Below are 17,598 nucleotides of genomic sequence, written 5' to 3'. Positions count from 1 at the left end.
TAAATCTACCCCTGAGAGACAACAGGGATATAATCACCTGCCCCACTGACAAGGGGAGTGGTATGGTTACTGTTAATAGATCAGATTACATTACAGAAATTAAAAGGTCAGCTTTTTGATGTCAGCTACTATAAATGTCTCATATATGATTAGGATCCCACTTATATGTATAAAAAAAGAGATAGATGCAATAACCAAATTGGGATTAAACAAAGGCTGGATAGATGAACCCACCTTTTTTAACACAATGTCGTCAATAATCTATGTTAGTGGTAATGAAACTCGGTCCTCGGTTCACGTTTTCAGGCCACCCAGCAGGTGCACAGGTGCATTCATTACTCATTGACACATTTGAAAAGATCCACAGGTGGAGCTAATGATTTCACTTGTGATTCTGTGAGGAGACATGGAAAACATGCACTGTGTGGGGTCCTGGGGTTACCAGCCTGGCAGACCAATTTTGTAGTTTTGTGGTGCTTTATGCCAACCAGAGTCACAATACATTGATTAATGGCTACAGCCGGTTGTACGAAATATTATTTGAAGGATATTTCTGATTCTATAGATAAACTATATAGATTTGGAAAACTTCCTGAATCCTCCTTACTGGTGACCTTGAATGTCACCAGTTTGTATACATATTGATGGTCTATGCAGTGAGGAGTCTCATCTCCACCTCCACCAGTGCATTCTACACAGGGTAAAACATTGAATACCTGAAGATTCTCATAGTAAAAATGATTTTTTATTTGAAAATTCATTTTTTTTTTACAGGTACAAAGTACTATGATGTGGTCAAATATGGCCCCATCTTATACAAACCTCTTCAGGTATATGTATGAGAAACAGCACATTATGGGGAATGAGTACAGTATGAGTAACATAATTTCCCCCAAATGGACGTAATAGAAAATTAACATTGAATTGCTTTATTTAATTTATTTCCAGTGTGAACCTGTGTGGTACAATAGTCGTTGAATTGTTACCCACTTCTATTTTCATATTGATTCTTAATTTAGCTATAATTGATATGTAATGACAGACGCGTGTGAGGGGCCGACTTATATTTCCTAAGCAATATGAGATTTTCCTAACAGTGTTTCAGTATTTAATTTTAATAAGGCACTAGTGAATGTTAATTACAGCTATTTCCCGAGCATCGCCTTATATTTTATTCCATACAGCCCAGTTGATGTGCCTTTTCATGGTTGCCATGGTGGCACATGATGGCTTTGTCCAATGCCTGGGGTAGCATTGTATTATTGTGGTAACTGCACGGCACACAAGTTGCTTAGGTGATGCGTAGCAAACCCAGCTTCCGCTGGGGTGCATTGCATCACTTCCGCTAGCTATATGCAAATACAAATTCAAGTGTCTCACCCAGTGCGCACTAGCAGCTAGGGTATGCGTTCCCCTGAGGTGTTTCTCAGGCACCTCAAAGAAAGTCAATAGTGATGCAAAAGATTGGGATTGCCCACCACCAGCGCTAGATATAATAAGACACTGTTACTTCCCTTTTTTCCTATGTCCTTTTTTTTGGAGATCGGTATCACTCTCAGCTCCTTCCACTCATTAGTACATGTAAAGAGAGTATATACATTTCATAGTGCATACCGTTTAATAATCACATAAAGGAAAAGGGACATATACATCAGGGTACAAAAAATGAATCACAATAGGGGTAAATTTCACACACATAAAATCCAATGGTAAAGTGCCAAGTGCAATATTGGAACGGTGCTTTGAATCTAGTTACCAGATGTTATGTGAACCGTACTGTATACAGTTCAAAGTGCGCATGCAAAAAGTCCTAGTCGCCCGGGCACAACCTGGATCAAGATGCTGGAAAAGACGCCAACCAGACAGGAAAGATCCGCCCTTCAACCTAAAAATAATCCTAAGAGATACGAAAGTTACGATCACTTTAAGGAAGCTGACTATTTCTGGAAAAACACCAATAGAAGACAGGATGAGAGAAACCATTCCCACCCTAACATCAAACAGTCAGAACGTAGGTATAGGGATATAGATTATAGAGAACAGAGATATAATGAGGACAGATTTCTAAACAATAGGTTTAGACCACTTATCCAGGAAAGAAAGATCCAACATTTTTTTGGGAAACATCAGGATCACCGCCCGAGATAAAAGCTAGAACTAAAAGGGGAACCAGAGGGGGAAAGAAGAGAGATAACAACAAAAGAAAACCCAAAAAACGTACAAGAAAAAATAGGAATCCCCATATACCCCAAAATGATGAACTCACAAATACTAATCCTGATACACCCATGAGACAAAATGTAAAAATCTTCAATATCAGTCAGTATAAATTTACTGCAGAGGAAGAAAATGTGCTCCATAAGGGCTTGAAATATGCCCCCACGGCCTCATTGAATAAATTTAATACTTTTGTGGATATCAATAAATTTGTGAGAAAGATCTTTCTAAAAAAAATTTTCAAATCAAATAATTTGGAAAGTGAAAATGAGGTACAGGCTATCACACATTTTAAACCCAAATCCCTTTTCTTCCCAGTTCACATTAAGGGGAACTGCGTAGAATCCTTTAGTCAATTAGTACAGGAGGACATTAAAAATATAGACACCAGGGAAAAGAAAGCCAACCTTACATATAAGGAGAGACAGGCCCTCAAAAGTCTAAAAGAAAACAAGGAGATCACTATAAAGCCCGCCGATAAAGGCGGGGGTATAATAGTAATGGACACTGTGGGATATGAGAACGAGATTCTTAGACAGTTGGGTGACAAAGAAACCTACCAAAAATTAAGATCAGACCCCACCAAAAAAATTATGGATAATCTAAGAATTATACTGGATTTATACCATCAAAATGGGACGATAACAGAAAAAGAGTCCAAATTCTTGTGGATTACACAACCGGTCATACCAGTTATATACGTACTACCAAAGGTACATAAAAATCCTTTGGCACCACCAGGACGTCCAATAGTGGCGGGGATAGAGTCGGTGACCTCAAACCTTTCAGAGTTCATCGACTACTATCTTCAACCACTGGTCCTCAAAAATCCTTCCCACTTACGAGACACCAAGGATCTATTACAAAAACTACCAGGCCTTGAGTGGGAGGAAGGCCACCTCCTTATAACGGCGGATGTAAGATCGCTATATACGATCATTAATCACCAGCATGGTATAGAGGCCATCAAGAGCACTTTAAATGAAAGCACTTTAGATGCAAATTTACAAGCGTTTTTAATTCAAGGTGTCACATTTATTTTAAATAATAATTATTTTATGTTCAATGTCGATTTTTATGTACAGCGGGTTATGACTGCAATGGGCACCAGGTTCGCCCCAAGCTACGCCAACCTATTTATGGGGAGGTGGGAGCATGATGTGATATGGACTAATAATCCATATGGGGCGAACCTGGTGTCATGGACCCGGTACATAGACGATGTTTTATTTATATGGAGAGGAGGAAGACAGCTTTTAGATGAATTTTGTGCATATTTGAATAGCAATCATTTTAACATTGAATTCTCGTTTGATATTAGCAACATTTCTGTTAATTTTTTAGATATCACTATTTATTCAGAAAATGGCAGTCTAAAAACAAAAACCTTCACCAAGCCAACCGATTCACAATGCTATATTCATGTAAACAGTTGCCACCATAAAAATTGGCTAGACTGTATCCCCCAAGGCCAATTTAAAATAATAAAGAGGAATTGCACAGATGAGGATACATACAAACTCCAAACCTCAAAGATGGTAACTAAATTCACAGAGAGCGGTTATAATCCTGCTACCATTCAAAAAGAAAAAGAAAAGGTGAAGCCAGACATGAAGCAATTTGCCTTTATTTCTGACTATAATTGTCATCATAAAAAAGTGGAAAATTCCTTTAGAAAAAACTGGAATTTACTAAGGAAGGACCCCATTATAGGGATGGATTTACCAGAGAAACCCTCCTTTATATATAGGAGGGCATCTAATCTGGGTAACCAACTTACCTCAAGCATGCACTCCTCCAGCATAGGAAGAAGGGTAATCAGAACCAAAGGGTTCCACAGGTGTGGAACCTGTAGTGCATGCATTACAGTAAAAGGTGACAAGAAGGTGGAAAAAACTATAATTAACGGTATAGAACATTAAATTAAAGAATTTATAACCTGTAATATTAAGAATGTCGTTTATCTCGTGGGGTGCACCTGCAACTTATTTTATATAGGGAGGACGTCTCGACCCTTGAAAGTGCGTTTGGGAGAGCACATTAGGAATATCAAAAAAGGAGTCGAGACGCATTCATTATCCCAACATTTTAAAGAATATCATGGCAGCTCCCCTAACCACATCAAAAAAATTTTAGGGTTAAAATATGTGGAAGGTCATTGTCGGAGGAGAGACACTGACGTACAACTTGACAAACTGGAAATGCAGATGATTTATAAATATAACACACTTAAACCCCACGGGATAAACGCCGACTTTGAGTTAAAATGTTTTTTATAAGGTATTTTTATTGTGTTTATTGGTCTTTCATCCTCTTTTTTATAAGGTGTCACAGGCCCTTATTCAGATCTGATCGCAGTACAATTTTGTTCTCAAAATGGGCAAAACCATGTGCACTGCAGGTGGGGCAGATGTAACGTGCAGAGAGAGTTAGATTTGGGTGGGGTGTGTTGAAACTGAAATCTAAATTGCAGTGTAAAAATAATGCAGCCAGTATTTACCCTGAACAGAAACAAAATAACTCACCCAAATCTAACATCTGCCCCACCTGCAGTGCACATGGTTTTGACCGTTTTGAGAACAAATTTGTACTGTGATCAGATCTGAATAAGGGCCACAGTGCCAATAGCTTGTATGGGCGGAAGCATTACAGAGATCCTATACAAATGGCCACCTCTGCCGATCATGTGGGCTGTGATTAATCACATGACCGGAGCAGAGTAAAAGAGACGCCAAGAGCAACAGGTAACTATGGATACGCGTATCACGATGACGCGCCGCATACTGAAGTAGGATGGGTTCAGGCAGCGTCACGTGACTGATGCGATGACGTGATTGAGCCGCGCGGCACCCGGAAGAGGGTGCCGCGTCGGCGGCAGCGTCACGCTGTGGACTAAATAGAAGGATACTATATATATGGATGTCTCCACACACATTATGTATGCTATGAAAAAGGATCCAGAACCGGAACCGAAACGCGTCGGAGCCTCCAGCAGGTGGACTTTGGTGCAGGATCGTGGGACCGGCAGCAGCATCTTGATCCAGGTTGTGCCCGGGCGACTAGGACTTTTTGCATGTGCACTTTGAACTGTATACCCTACGGTTCACATAACATCTGGTAACTAGATTCAAAGCACCTTTCCATTATTGCACTTGGCACTTTACCATTGGATTTTATGTGTGTGAAATTTACCCCTATTGTGATTCATTTTTTGTACCCTGATGTATATGTCCCTTTTCCTTTATGTGATTATTAAACGGTATGCACTATGAAATGTATATACTCTCTTTACATGTACTAATGAGTGGAAGGAGCTGAGAGTGATACCGATCTCCAAAACAAAGGACATAGGAAAAAAGGGAAGTAACAGTGTCTTATTATATCTAGCGCTGGTGGTGGGCAATCCCAATCTTTTGCATCACTTCCGGTAGCTAGCTGCTACCATTGCAACTCGTAGAATTCTGGATTTTGTCTGGATGATGTGATGTGTTGATTTTTTTATTTGTTGTTTGGCATTTTGAATTTCAAGTGGAATACCATTGTCTTGGACAGGTGAGTAGAATCGTTTGCTCCTAATCAGTATTGATTGCTTGCTATAAGTTGACTAGAAACTCACTGATCTCACAGGCTCCTGAGGATGGTGAGACACACCGAAACAGCTGTTAAGCTGACCTGTGCACATACTTTACCATGGAGGCAATTGATGACTTCCATCTAAGTTGCTGCTAAATATATGTTTTCATGGATATATCGTTTTCTGCCACCTTTCCCATTATGTTGCTAAGTAATCCTAAATGAATGTGACTATACCTAATTTCATTTCTTTTCACTGCAAAAGGTTGTGCTGGCTCTTTTGTTTTTCTACCTAGCAACTTTTTATGAAACTTGGCACATGGTTTTAATAGTTTGGTGTGTGTGTGGCTTGTCTACATAATTGCCAATATATATAAATATATATAAATATAGATGTGCACCCTATGTTCTTTTCACCTCAGAATTTACACACAATTAAAAAAAGTGGTTTTATTCAACACATTAGTACAGGGGTCGGGAACCAATGGCTCGCGAGCCAGGTGTGGCTCTTTTGATGATTGCATATGGCTCGCAGACTGCCTGATTTTTTATCCCCTTTCTATGAGGATACGCGGCTGACATCGGGGGAATGGATTGAGCCGTCAGCGCGGCGGCGGGGGGGATGTGGGTGGAAGAGCTGATACGCCGCAGTGTGTACTGTAGGCTCTTCCAGCTACATCCCACACCCGCCGTGCTGACAGGCTGCCCGCCGCGCTGATAGGCTCCCCACCTCTGCTGACACGTGGGGAATCACTGCGCGCCACACGGGTGCTGGAGGCTTTTGGACACTGACGGTGAGTGTAACTTACAGCAGTAAGTTTGTGCTGGGGCATTCTGTGCACTTCTATTATACTGCTGGGGGCATTATGTGTGGTATACTGCTGGGGGCATTATGTGTGGTATACTGCTGGGGGCATTATGTGTGGTATACTGCTGGGGGCATCATGTGTGGTATACTGCTGGGGGCATTATGTGTGGTATATTGCTGGGGGCATTCTGTGCACTTCTATTATACTGCTGGGGGCATTATGTGTGTGTTATACTGCTGGGGGCATTATGTGGGGTATACTGCTGGAGGCATTATGTGTGTTATACTGCTGGGGGCATTATGTGTGTTATACTGCTGGGGGCATTATGTGTGTTATACTGCTGGGGGCATTATCTGTGTTCCTGCTGGGGGCATTATGTGTGGTATACTGCTGGGGGCATTATGTGGGGTATACTGCTGGAGGCATTATGTGTGTTATACTGCTGGGGGCATTATGTGTGGTATACTGCTGGGGGCATTATGTGTGGTATACTGCTGGGGGCATTCTGTGCACTTCTATTATACTGCTGGGGGCATTATGTGTGTGTTATACTGCTGGGGGCATTATGTGTGGTATACTGCTGGGGGCATTATGTGGGGTATACTGCTGGGGGCATTATGTGTGTTATACTGCTCGCATTAATGGTGAGTATTATAACAACATTATTTAAAAGAATAAATTCAGAGGCGTTTTATACTGACATTTACTTGAATTCACTTTTAAAATATATTATATGGCTCTCACTGAAATAAATTTCCAAATATTTTGCTTTCATGGCTCTCTTAGTCAAAAAGGTTCCTGACCCCTGCATTAGTACATAGAATTTTAATTCAGATGACAATTTGCAATTCAGATACCAATTTTACAAATAGTAAGAAGATCCAACACCAAATGGTGTTTACATTGAAAATTTCACAGATGCGACCCTTCGCTGTACGGGAAGAGGTGGCTCCTTCCACCATTTTCAGCACTCCCTCTGCATATGCTGGAAGGATAACCCACAGTGCAGTTCCTGATTTAGATAATTAAGTTGTCAATGTTGTAGACCGAGATGAGGATATTGATATAGCTAGTACTGAGGAGGAAGTTGACGAGGAGGATGAGGTGGTTTGCTTAAATGAGGCACCGGGGGGGAGACAGTTGTTGTCCATAGAATGAAAAGCCCATCATCATGCCTGGGCAGAGGACCAATAAATCCACGTCTACGGTCTGGAATTTTTAAAATCTGAATCCGGACAACAAATGTATTGCCATATGTAGCTTATGTAAAGCTCCAAAAAGCAGGGGTAAGGATCTTGTCCACCTAAGGACATCCTCCCTTATACATCACCTGAAGACCCTCATAAATCAGTGTTAAGTTCAGTAACTGTGGCTAGCAGTGAAGGGACACCTAAATCCCTTGGTCCTCCTGTTGGAGCCAAGCGCCTGAAAAGCACACCACCCTCTCCCTCCTCGTCAACTTCCTCCTCGATCCGGATGGGGGGGAGTCCTGCAGGCCATGTCACCAGTATGACTGACTCCTCTTCTATACGAGATTCCTCCGGAGGATACTGCAGCGCTACACCTTCTACTGCCGCTGCTGCTGTTGCTGCTGCTGGGAGTTGGTCATCATCCCAGAGGGGAAGTTGTAAGACCGCTACATCTTTCACTAAGCAACTGACCGTCCAACAGTCGTTTGCCATGAGGGCGAAATATGACAGCAGTCATCCTATGGCAAAGCGGATAACTGTGGCCTTGACAGCTACTGTATGTTGGTTTTAGATGTGTGTCCGATGTCCCCCATTAGTGGAGTGGGATTTAGACAGTTGATGGAGGTATTGTATCCCCGGTACTAAATCCCGTCTAGATCCCACTTCACTAGGCAGGCGATACCCGGGATGTACAGGGACGTCAGAAAAAGTGTCCTCAATGCCCTGTACCCACTGTCCACTTATCTACGGACATGTGGACAAGTGGATCAGGGAAAACTAAGGACTTTATGACTGTGACAGCCCACTGGGTAGATGCATCACCTTCCACAGCAGCAGCATCTCCTGCATGCAAGCTCCTTCCAAGGCAGGCTATGCTGTGTATCACCGGTTTCAGGAAGAGGCACAATGCCGACAACCTCTTAGAGAAACTGAGGGAAATCATCTCCCAATGGCTTACTCCCCTTAGACTCTCCTGGGGATTTGTGGTGTCGGACAACGCCAGTAACAGTGTGCGGGCATTACACAGGGGCATGTGACATGTTTTGCCCACACAATAAATTTGGTGGTACAGCATTTCATCAGAGGTGACAGAAGCATGCAGGAGATGCTTGCGGTGGCCCGCAAAATTTGCGGACACTTTCGGCATTCTGCCACTGCCTGCCGAAGGCTGGAGCAGCAGCAAAAACTCAACTTGCCCTGCCATCAGCTTAAACAAGAGGTGGTGCCGTGCTGAAACTCCACCTTCTATATGCTGCAGAAAATGGAGGAGCAGCAAAAGATCATTCAAGCCTACACGGCCACCTACGACATAGGCAGAGGAGCGGGGCTGCACCTGACTCAAGCACAGTGTAGGCTGATTTCCGTGTTGTGCAAGGTTCTCCAGCTGTTTGAACTAACCACACGTGAAGTCAGGTTTGACACTGCCAGCATTAGTCATGTGATTCCCCTGATCAGGCTGTTGCAGAGGCAGCTGGAGAAAGTGAAGGAGGAGCTAAAGTGTTGCGATTCTGCAAAGCATGTTGCTCTTTTGGATGAAGCCCTCCATACGCTTTGCCAGGTTACGAGGGTGGTCAGTCTGTTAAAGTCAGAGGAATACATTCTGGCCACCGTGCTCGATCCTCAGTTTAAGGTGTATGTTGTGTCTCTGTTTCCGGCAGACACAAGTCTACAAAGGTGCAAAGAACTGCTGGTCAGGATATTGTCATCTTAAGGGGACCGTGACACTGCCCTAGTTCCTTCTTCATTTTCTCCCACACCTGTGTCTGCGAGGAAACAGCTGCGATTTCCCACACAACCCACTGGCGGGGATGCAGGGCAGGCAGGAGGGAGTTTGGACATCTGGTCCGGACTAAAGGACCTGGCAACGATTGCTGACATGTCTACTGTCGCTGCATTGGATGCTGTCACCATTGAAAAAATGGTGGAAGATTACTTTGGTGACAGCATCCAAGTAGACATGTCAGACAGTCTTTACCGATACTGGCAGGAAAAAAAGGCAGTTTTGAAGCCCCTGTACAAACTGCCTCTATTTTACCTGAGTTGTCCCCCCTCCAGTGTGTACTCCGAAAGAGTTATAAGTGCAGCAGGGAACCTGGTCATTGAGTGGCGAAGGAGGTTGCTTCCGCAAAATGTGAAGAAGATGATGTTTATAAATAGAATTATCAATTATTCAATGAAGACCAGGAATTGCCTCCAGAGATTATAACGGGACCTGTGATTGTGGAGTCGAGCGGGGACAAACTCATTTTCTGTGAGGATGAGGAAGTACATACAGAAGGGGGCGAGGAACCAGAGGATGAGGATGACGAGTGACGATGACATCTTGTTTCTGTAGAGCCAGTTTATACAGGGAGATATGAATTGTTTTTTTGTGTGGGGGCCCAAAAAAACAATCATTTCAGCCACAGTTTTGTAGGCCCTGATTGCTGTATGAATCGCCCACTGCTCCTCGGCTGGTCGTCGCCTGGTATGTCTGGTCAGTAGGTTTCATTCCATTCTAATGCCGTACATATAATACCTCTCTGCTGGTGCATCTACTGCCTTAGATAGGGTGTTACAGGTGTCTCCGGGAAGCCATTCTGCAGTGTCGTTATTGTAGGCACTGTACCTTCAGCACAGATATCACGTACATGACACTGTAAAGCAGATGGGTATATTCCCTATATTATTCCAGGAGTCCGCTGCTGTCGCTCTCACCCTGCATCACACAACCAGATGCCGTCGGAAAATGGCCTAAGTGACAGGAGCGTTTCTCCCACTGCCTGCAGAAGCTGCCGAATCGCCCACTGCTCCTCGGCTGGTGGTAAACACGATCAAGCCAGATAGTCGTCTTTTTGTATATTACAGGGGTTCCCAATCTTTTTCTAATCACAGCACCCTAGAATATCAGAATTTTTCCACGGCACACCTAGGCCCCAAAAAATATATATAAAATTAAGTAGAAATGTACACATTTTAAGATTGCAGCCACCAGCACTGGTTTTGACCAGAAATAATTGATCATAAATAATTTTAATTGGTCATGGACGACCAACCCGAGGCACCCCTGCAAGTGTCCCGAGGCACCCCAGGGAGCCTAGGCACACAGTTTGGGAACCACTGGTATATTCAACTGATAAAAACAGATACACAGCACAGCAGCTTAAGTGACAGGAGCGTTTCTTCCACTGCCTGCAGAAGGCTGCCGAATCGCCCACTGCTCCTCGGCTGGTGGTAAACACGATCAAGCCAGATAGTGGTCTTATTGGATATTAAACTGATAAAAACAGATACACAGCACAGCACACTCGCAGACCAACTCAGTGCTGCACCAATTGTCAGGGCCGGACTGGCCATCTGGCACTTCTGGCAAATGCCAGAAGGGCCTATGGTCTTGTGGGCCAATGTTGTGCAGCCAGTTCGGATAAGTTTCAGAAGAAGCACTGAGCTGAGGCGAGCCCACTGCCTCCTGGACGTCAATGTGCTCAGTGCCACTGCGCGTCGCGTCATTTGCATATGACGTCCATAGGTGTGCGCTGGGTCTGTGCAGGCTGCAGGAAAGAACAGGGCCAGCCGCTCATCGCAGCAGACCTCACCTCATCCACCCCGGGCTCCCGCGATGTGCCTATCAGAAGGGGACCTGAAAAGATAAAGGAGGTGATGTGTGATCTGAGGAGGGCAGGGAGGGAGTTATGGTTATGGGATGTGTCCAGCCAGTCCCAGTGTGCCCAGTCTACAAGTCAATGGCAAGTACAGTATTACTGTGCTCCAGGCTACATCCCTGTCCCAGATTCCTCCTGAGCCCTCCGAGTAGGTAATCCCCCATGGCATCGAGGCCCTAACATCAAGCATTAAAGCCCTGGCATCAAGCATGAAACCCCTAGAAATTGATATGTACTGTAGTTAAGCAACACCTATGTGGCATCACATGTAATAGCCATTGCGGTGTGTGGTATATGTAATGGGCATTACAGCATGTGACAATGTGTAATGGGCATCACGGTGTGTGGCATAATGTGTAATGGGCATTACAGTGTGAGGTGTAATGCGTAATGGGCATCATAGTGTGAGGCGTAATGTGTATTGGGCATAACTTATTGTGTCATAGTCTGTAATGGGCATCATGGTGTGTGTCTTACTGTGTAATGAGCATTATGGTGTGTGTCATAATATGTAATGGGTATAATGGTGTGTTCCATTATGTGTAATGGGCATAACAGTGTGTTCCATAATGTGTAATGGGCAGTGTAATGCCTCCTTCTTGTGATGCCACGCCTCCATTCCATTAGACCACGCCACTTTTCGCTGCGCAGCTTCACCACGCAAGGGTCCCGTCTACTATAGGTGGGCCTGTGTGCTTAAAATACCAGGGCCGATTTCTGGTCCCAGTCCAGCCCTGCCAATTGCCCACTGCTCCTCGGCTGGTCGCTGCCTGTGGTCAGAAGGTTCCACTCCTTTGCAGCTATTGCATTGCTGCACCAATCGCCCACTGCTCCTCGGCTGGTCATCGCCTGTGGTCAGAAGGTTCCACGCCTTTGCAGCTATTGCACTGCTGCACCAATCGCCCACTGCTCCTCGGCTGGTCGTCGCCTGTGGTCAGAAGGTCCCACTCTTTTGCAACTACTGCATTGCTGCACCAATCGCCCACTGCTCCTCGGCTGGTGGTAAACACGATCAAGCCAGATAGGGGTCTTTTTGGGGCCTAGTTTTTTAAACTGCCATCCTGTCTGCTACTCCTAGATGAGCCACGTATTTGTGCCGCACACTTGTTTGGATTAGCATAGTAATCCAGCTACCTCGGTGAAACCTTTTGCCCTAAAACAATATTGTGAGGTGTGAGGTGTTCCGAATAGACTGGAAATGAGTGGAAATTAATGTCATTGAGGTTAATAATAGCGTAGGAGCAAAAAAAATTAAAAAATCAGAACCCAAAACCCAAAACGTTTAGGTGGTAATTTATCAGCTTGCCAGCATTAGGTATTAGGCCAGTCCTTCACCGATGCAGCAGCTTCCCAGGTTGGATCAGCATTCAGCGTGCTCTGTGGCTGGGGAAGGCTTCAGGTGGCAGGTAAACAACTCTGTAAGTCCGACAGGACTCAGGCGGCAGATGGACAGCTCTGTGAGCGGTGATATCCAAGGCTGCAGGGTTGCCAGTGCTGGGAGAGAGGGACGGCATCCGTTGGTTAGCCAGACTTGCCACACAGGCAAGCATGCATGAGAGGGGCTCCATCTGTGTACTGTATGTAGATAGATAGATAGATAGATAGATAGATAGATAGATAGATAGATAGATAGATAGATAGATAGATAGATAAAACTGTGTAAAGTAATCCAGTATTCTACAGTATATAGAGAGTTTATGTATAGTGATACAAATCCAAATGATTTACATAAATTATCATTACCATAGGATGTGATTACCATTTTCTCCTTGGATATCACACAGCAGGAATTATCAGTGTGTGTAGTCAGCATGAGTCTGTAAGCTATTGTTATTTAATACATTTGCAGTCTTTATTTATTTATTTATAAACATATATTGGAATCTTGCTGCACAGAATAACAGACATATATTAGAATTATTTCTGGTAACTATAAACAGTGCCAGTAATAATCCCTCTTTATCAGTTATACAGCACTATACCCTATATATAACTGATGTGAATGTTCAAATATTCTCTGTAAAGCGCTGCGGAATATGTGTACGCTATATAAGAAACTGTTAATAAATAAATAAATATAGCTGCTAGTACAGGGGTGGGCAATTATTGGCCCTCCAGCTGTTGATGAACTACACATCCCAGTATGCCTTACATCAGTTTCAACATGGCCAAATATCAAAACTAAGGCGAGGCATGCTGGGATGTGCAGTTCATCAACAGCTGGAGGGCCGCTTCTTGCCCACCCCTGTGCTAGTATGTGCTTTCCTTTCTGCATTTCTTTTTGTTATAAATTCTGTGAGTATTTGGATCCATGGAGTATGAACTGGGTGTCATTTATTGAGTGCAGTGTCCTCCATACTGTAACATTATTCAGACATTACTACTATGCTGAACAGGGCTCCTGGCACACAGTGGCAGGGTCACCGGAATCTGGAAACTACAATCGTCTCTGAAGTCTTGGCTGCTGTTGGGGCTACTGGCTGCAAGGTGTAGTTATATGCACCCTGCAAGCCAGAAGTGCAAGCAATTGGGGGCTGACGGTGCACTCACAGAGCCTCTGTGCTCCGTTTCGCCCACACCTAGTTACGGCACGTATTCTGACTACAGTAACAGACATATTTGTGATTGTGAATGTTTTTGAAAATTGTTACCGTTATAATCCAGCTACTCACATTCCAACAGCGTAACAGACCCTCTCTGTATTTTTTTTATTTATTTATTAGCAGTTTCTTTACATAAATGAATATGTGGGGTGTTGGGAAGAGGGTATTTGGGGGAGCAGGGGCGGTATTCTGCAGCTTTGCCTGGGGTGTCTATAACCCTTGCACCAGCCCTGCCTCTGTCACCACTGAACCTCTCCATTCCACTGCACCTCTACGCCCGTTACCCCTGCACTTCGCCCCATGTCACCGCTGCACAGCACACATACACCCCCTAACAGCTATCACCATACCCCTATACCCTTACACTACTCCCCCTGTCCACCCACATACTACTACTGCCCATGTCTTCCCACATGCACCCCATACCCCTCTACCCCCAACATACCCTACTCCCCCCATCTCCTACAAACATTCTATATACCACTACCCCCAACACATCCTGCACTTCAGTTCCTGTCCCCCAATACACACCCCATAATAACCCTCTATCCTGGCCACAGACACATTCCACTGACTGTCCCCAACATACACATGCCATAACCCCACCTCCTCCTTCCCATATGACCATCTGACAGTCTCTAACATTCCTATACACATCCCATAACACACTCCTTGCCCCCTTTCTTCATATACCACATTACCTCCTTTATATGTGCTGGCCGTGGTCCCTTCTGGTATCCACATTGTGGGAGCCAGGCAGGAGGAGGTTAGCTGTGGCAGGCGGCTGGCAGCTGGATCTGTTCACCATCCTGCAGCATGCGCAGGCCCAGCGCACGCTGGGGGGGGGCACTGAACTTTAGTAGTAAAAAAAGTAAAAACCGGAAAGAAACGTTGGCAGCCCCTGTGGCTATGGGTTCCTTACATAGCGCGCCAGCGCTACCCAAATCCACACTTCTGGGTAGCGCTGGCTGCACTGACAGACACTAGAGGTATGGCAGTACCTCTAGTGTCTGTCTCCTCCAAGTCGGCGGCCATTTTTGAAGGGGCCATCGCCTTACAGAAGGCTGACTGCGGTTGGACACGGAGGCAGAGGCGGCGGCGGTGACATGATGCATTGCACACAGCCGGCCCAGCCTCAGCAAGTAGATACCGGCCCGGGGGGCATTTGGCATCCTGCCCCCCGGCCCAGCCCGCCCCTGTGTATAGCCTATTTTTCTATGTTCTGCCAACTTGGAAAAGAAAATAGAGAAGAGTTCATATTATCTTAACTAACGTGACTTTAGTATCTCCCATAAATAGTCTAAATCTCTTGATTCCCATTTGACATTATCCCAGTCACAGGTGCCATGATTCTTATTAGCCAATATACAGTTAAAACCTTCATAAGGAAAGGCTGCTCAATTGATTGTCCCCACAGTCTTTTTGTACACACCACTTTCACACTGGCTAAACATTTTAAAAAACAGTATTTTGAAACGGTATCTAAAACACGTCTGAGCCTTCACATTGTAGTAGATTACCGTTTTAAATACCATTTAAATACCATTCACATCAGTCAACCCGTTTAATCCCCTGAACACGTTTCAAGGCAGAATGCAGGGGACAGCCTATCACAGGTCTGTAATCTGTTGTTTTTACTAAATACCGTGTCAAAGCCATTCTCACTGCATAAAAAACAGCTCTGAAAAGTGTAGGACTCTGCTTTTTAAACGTTTTGAAATACCGGTTATCTTTAACCGGTAAATTAACTCTGGCGCTTTCCCACTGCAGTCTTAAAGGTTTTAAAATGGATAAAAAACGGCAATATAACAAGTGCGGTGTGAAAGGGGTATTATGTAACTGTTTTCTTTTGTTTTGATGAATATATTTACAAAACCATTGAGTATTATAATCACAATTTGTACTTATTTATTGAACTTCCTCCTAGGATCAAGAAGGACCCAACTGTTCATCAATTGATTGCCTGCTTGAAAAATACTACCTATCAACTGTGTACTCGCTGGAGTTTATATTCGGCATAGTTTGCAATGGAGTGGTGATGTTCGGCTATATCTTTTGCATGAAGAAGTGGACAAGCGGAAGCATATACCTATTTAATTTGTGTCTATCAGACTTCACTTTCCTCTGCACCCTACCTCTACTGATTAAAAGCTACGCCCGTGGTCGGTGGATATTTAATGAGTCATTATGCTACAGCAACCGCTACTTACTACATGCCAACCTGTACACCAGCATCCTCTTCCTCACTTTCATCAGTATTGATCGGTACCTTATTATTAAATTCCCGTTCAAAGACCACATCATGCAGAAGAAAATAGTTTCAGTTATAATATCAATTGGGATCTGGATTGTGGTGATATTAGAAATAGCCCCAATTCTGTACTTTATAGAATTGCGTGATAACAGCCAGTGCCTGAGCTATGGCAGTTCCGGTATGGCCTCGTACAGCCTTGTGTACAGTATCTGCCTTACTCTCACAGGCTTTCTCATCCCCTTGTGCACCATGTGTGTGTTCTACATGAAGATGGTTCGTTTTCTGAGAAGCCGGAATGAGCAGCTTACAACATCATTTTCTCTGGAGAAACCACTCACTTTAGTGTATGTTGCTGTCATTGTGTTTTTGGTAATATTCACACCATATCACATCATGAGAAATGTGAGGATAGCTTCACGTATGGAGCGATGGAAGCTGAGTAATGACTCCAGGATTGCCATTAATGCCATATATGTAATTACAAGACCTATTGCATTCTTAAATAGTGTGATAAACCCTGTGTTTTACTTCCTTATGGGAGACAACTTCAGGGAAATGTTGCAGTCCAGGCTAAGGCACATTCTGGCAGTAATAAAATGTCGCTGCATTTACAATTATAAATCCGAAGAAAACAACTCAAGATGCTATACAACATATTCTTAGCGACAAGCATTGATATACTGGGGGAGATGTATCATATTTTGGGAAGAGACAAGTTATCAATCAGTCGCTGTCATTTTACAGGCCATGCTTGTAAAATGACAGGCAATGATTGGTTGGTACTTTGGGCCAAATTCAGAGCCAATCGAAAGGGTCGATTTCGGCCCTGTTCTGATGGTGGGGGGGTCTGCTTATGGGGGGGTCTGTTTATGCACACTCGCCAAGCCGTTTTCTCTAGAGGGGGTGGGGGCTGGTCAAAGAAAGGAAACATCTAGCCTTTTATGGGCGTCCCCATGAAAACGCTGTGCGTTCCCTTGGGTAAGCAGGTGGGCCAATGCCTGCTCGGGGCAGGCGGCTGAAGTCACATGATGTCAGCACCTGCCCTGTACTCGGCAATCTCCGGCAGAAATAAAAGTCAGTTTGCACTGACTTTTATTTCCGGAGGGGAGAGAAATCATTCGATGGTCAGTGACCATCGAATGATTTCTCTCCACTTTGTCCGCATGTGAGGGGGATGTGTTCTCACTGGTGGCAGGAAGGGGTGGGTGTTTATTTTAGGGGTGGCGCTTACCCACTCACTAGGCAGCGAATATATGCTGCATAGCGAGCGGGTCTGAATCAGGCCCTTTATCTTCCTCCACTTTATCTCTC

General features: G+C 44.3%; 1 protein-coding gene across 1 annotated transcript; it reads left to right on the top strand.

Annotated features, from left to right (window-relative positions):
• The first annotated feature begins 1,839 nt into the window (after positions 1-1,839).
• On the top strand, positions 1,840-17,022 carry SUCNR1 (succinate receptor 1). Its single transcript, XM_083174995.1, has 3 exons — positions 1,840-2,011; positions 2,536-3,134; positions 15,961-17,022. Exons 1-3 carry the CDS (start codon positions 1,840-1,842, stop codon positions 16,948-16,950), a joined length of 1,761 nt encoding a protein of 586 aa, XP_083031121.1. The 3' UTR covers positions 16,951-17,022.
• The last annotated feature ends 576 nt before the right edge of the window (positions 17,023-17,598 follow it).

Source organism: Crinia signifera, chromosome 3 (assembly GCF_055691185.1).
Source record: "Crinia signifera chromosome 3, ASM5569118v1, whole genome shotgun sequence".
Classification (NCBI taxonomy): Eukaryota; Metazoa; Chordata; class Amphibia; order Anura; family Myobatrachidae; genus Crinia; species Crinia signifera.
The sequence above is the reverse complement of the archived record's forward strand: the minus strand, read 5'-3'. Positions and strand labels throughout refer to the sequence as shown.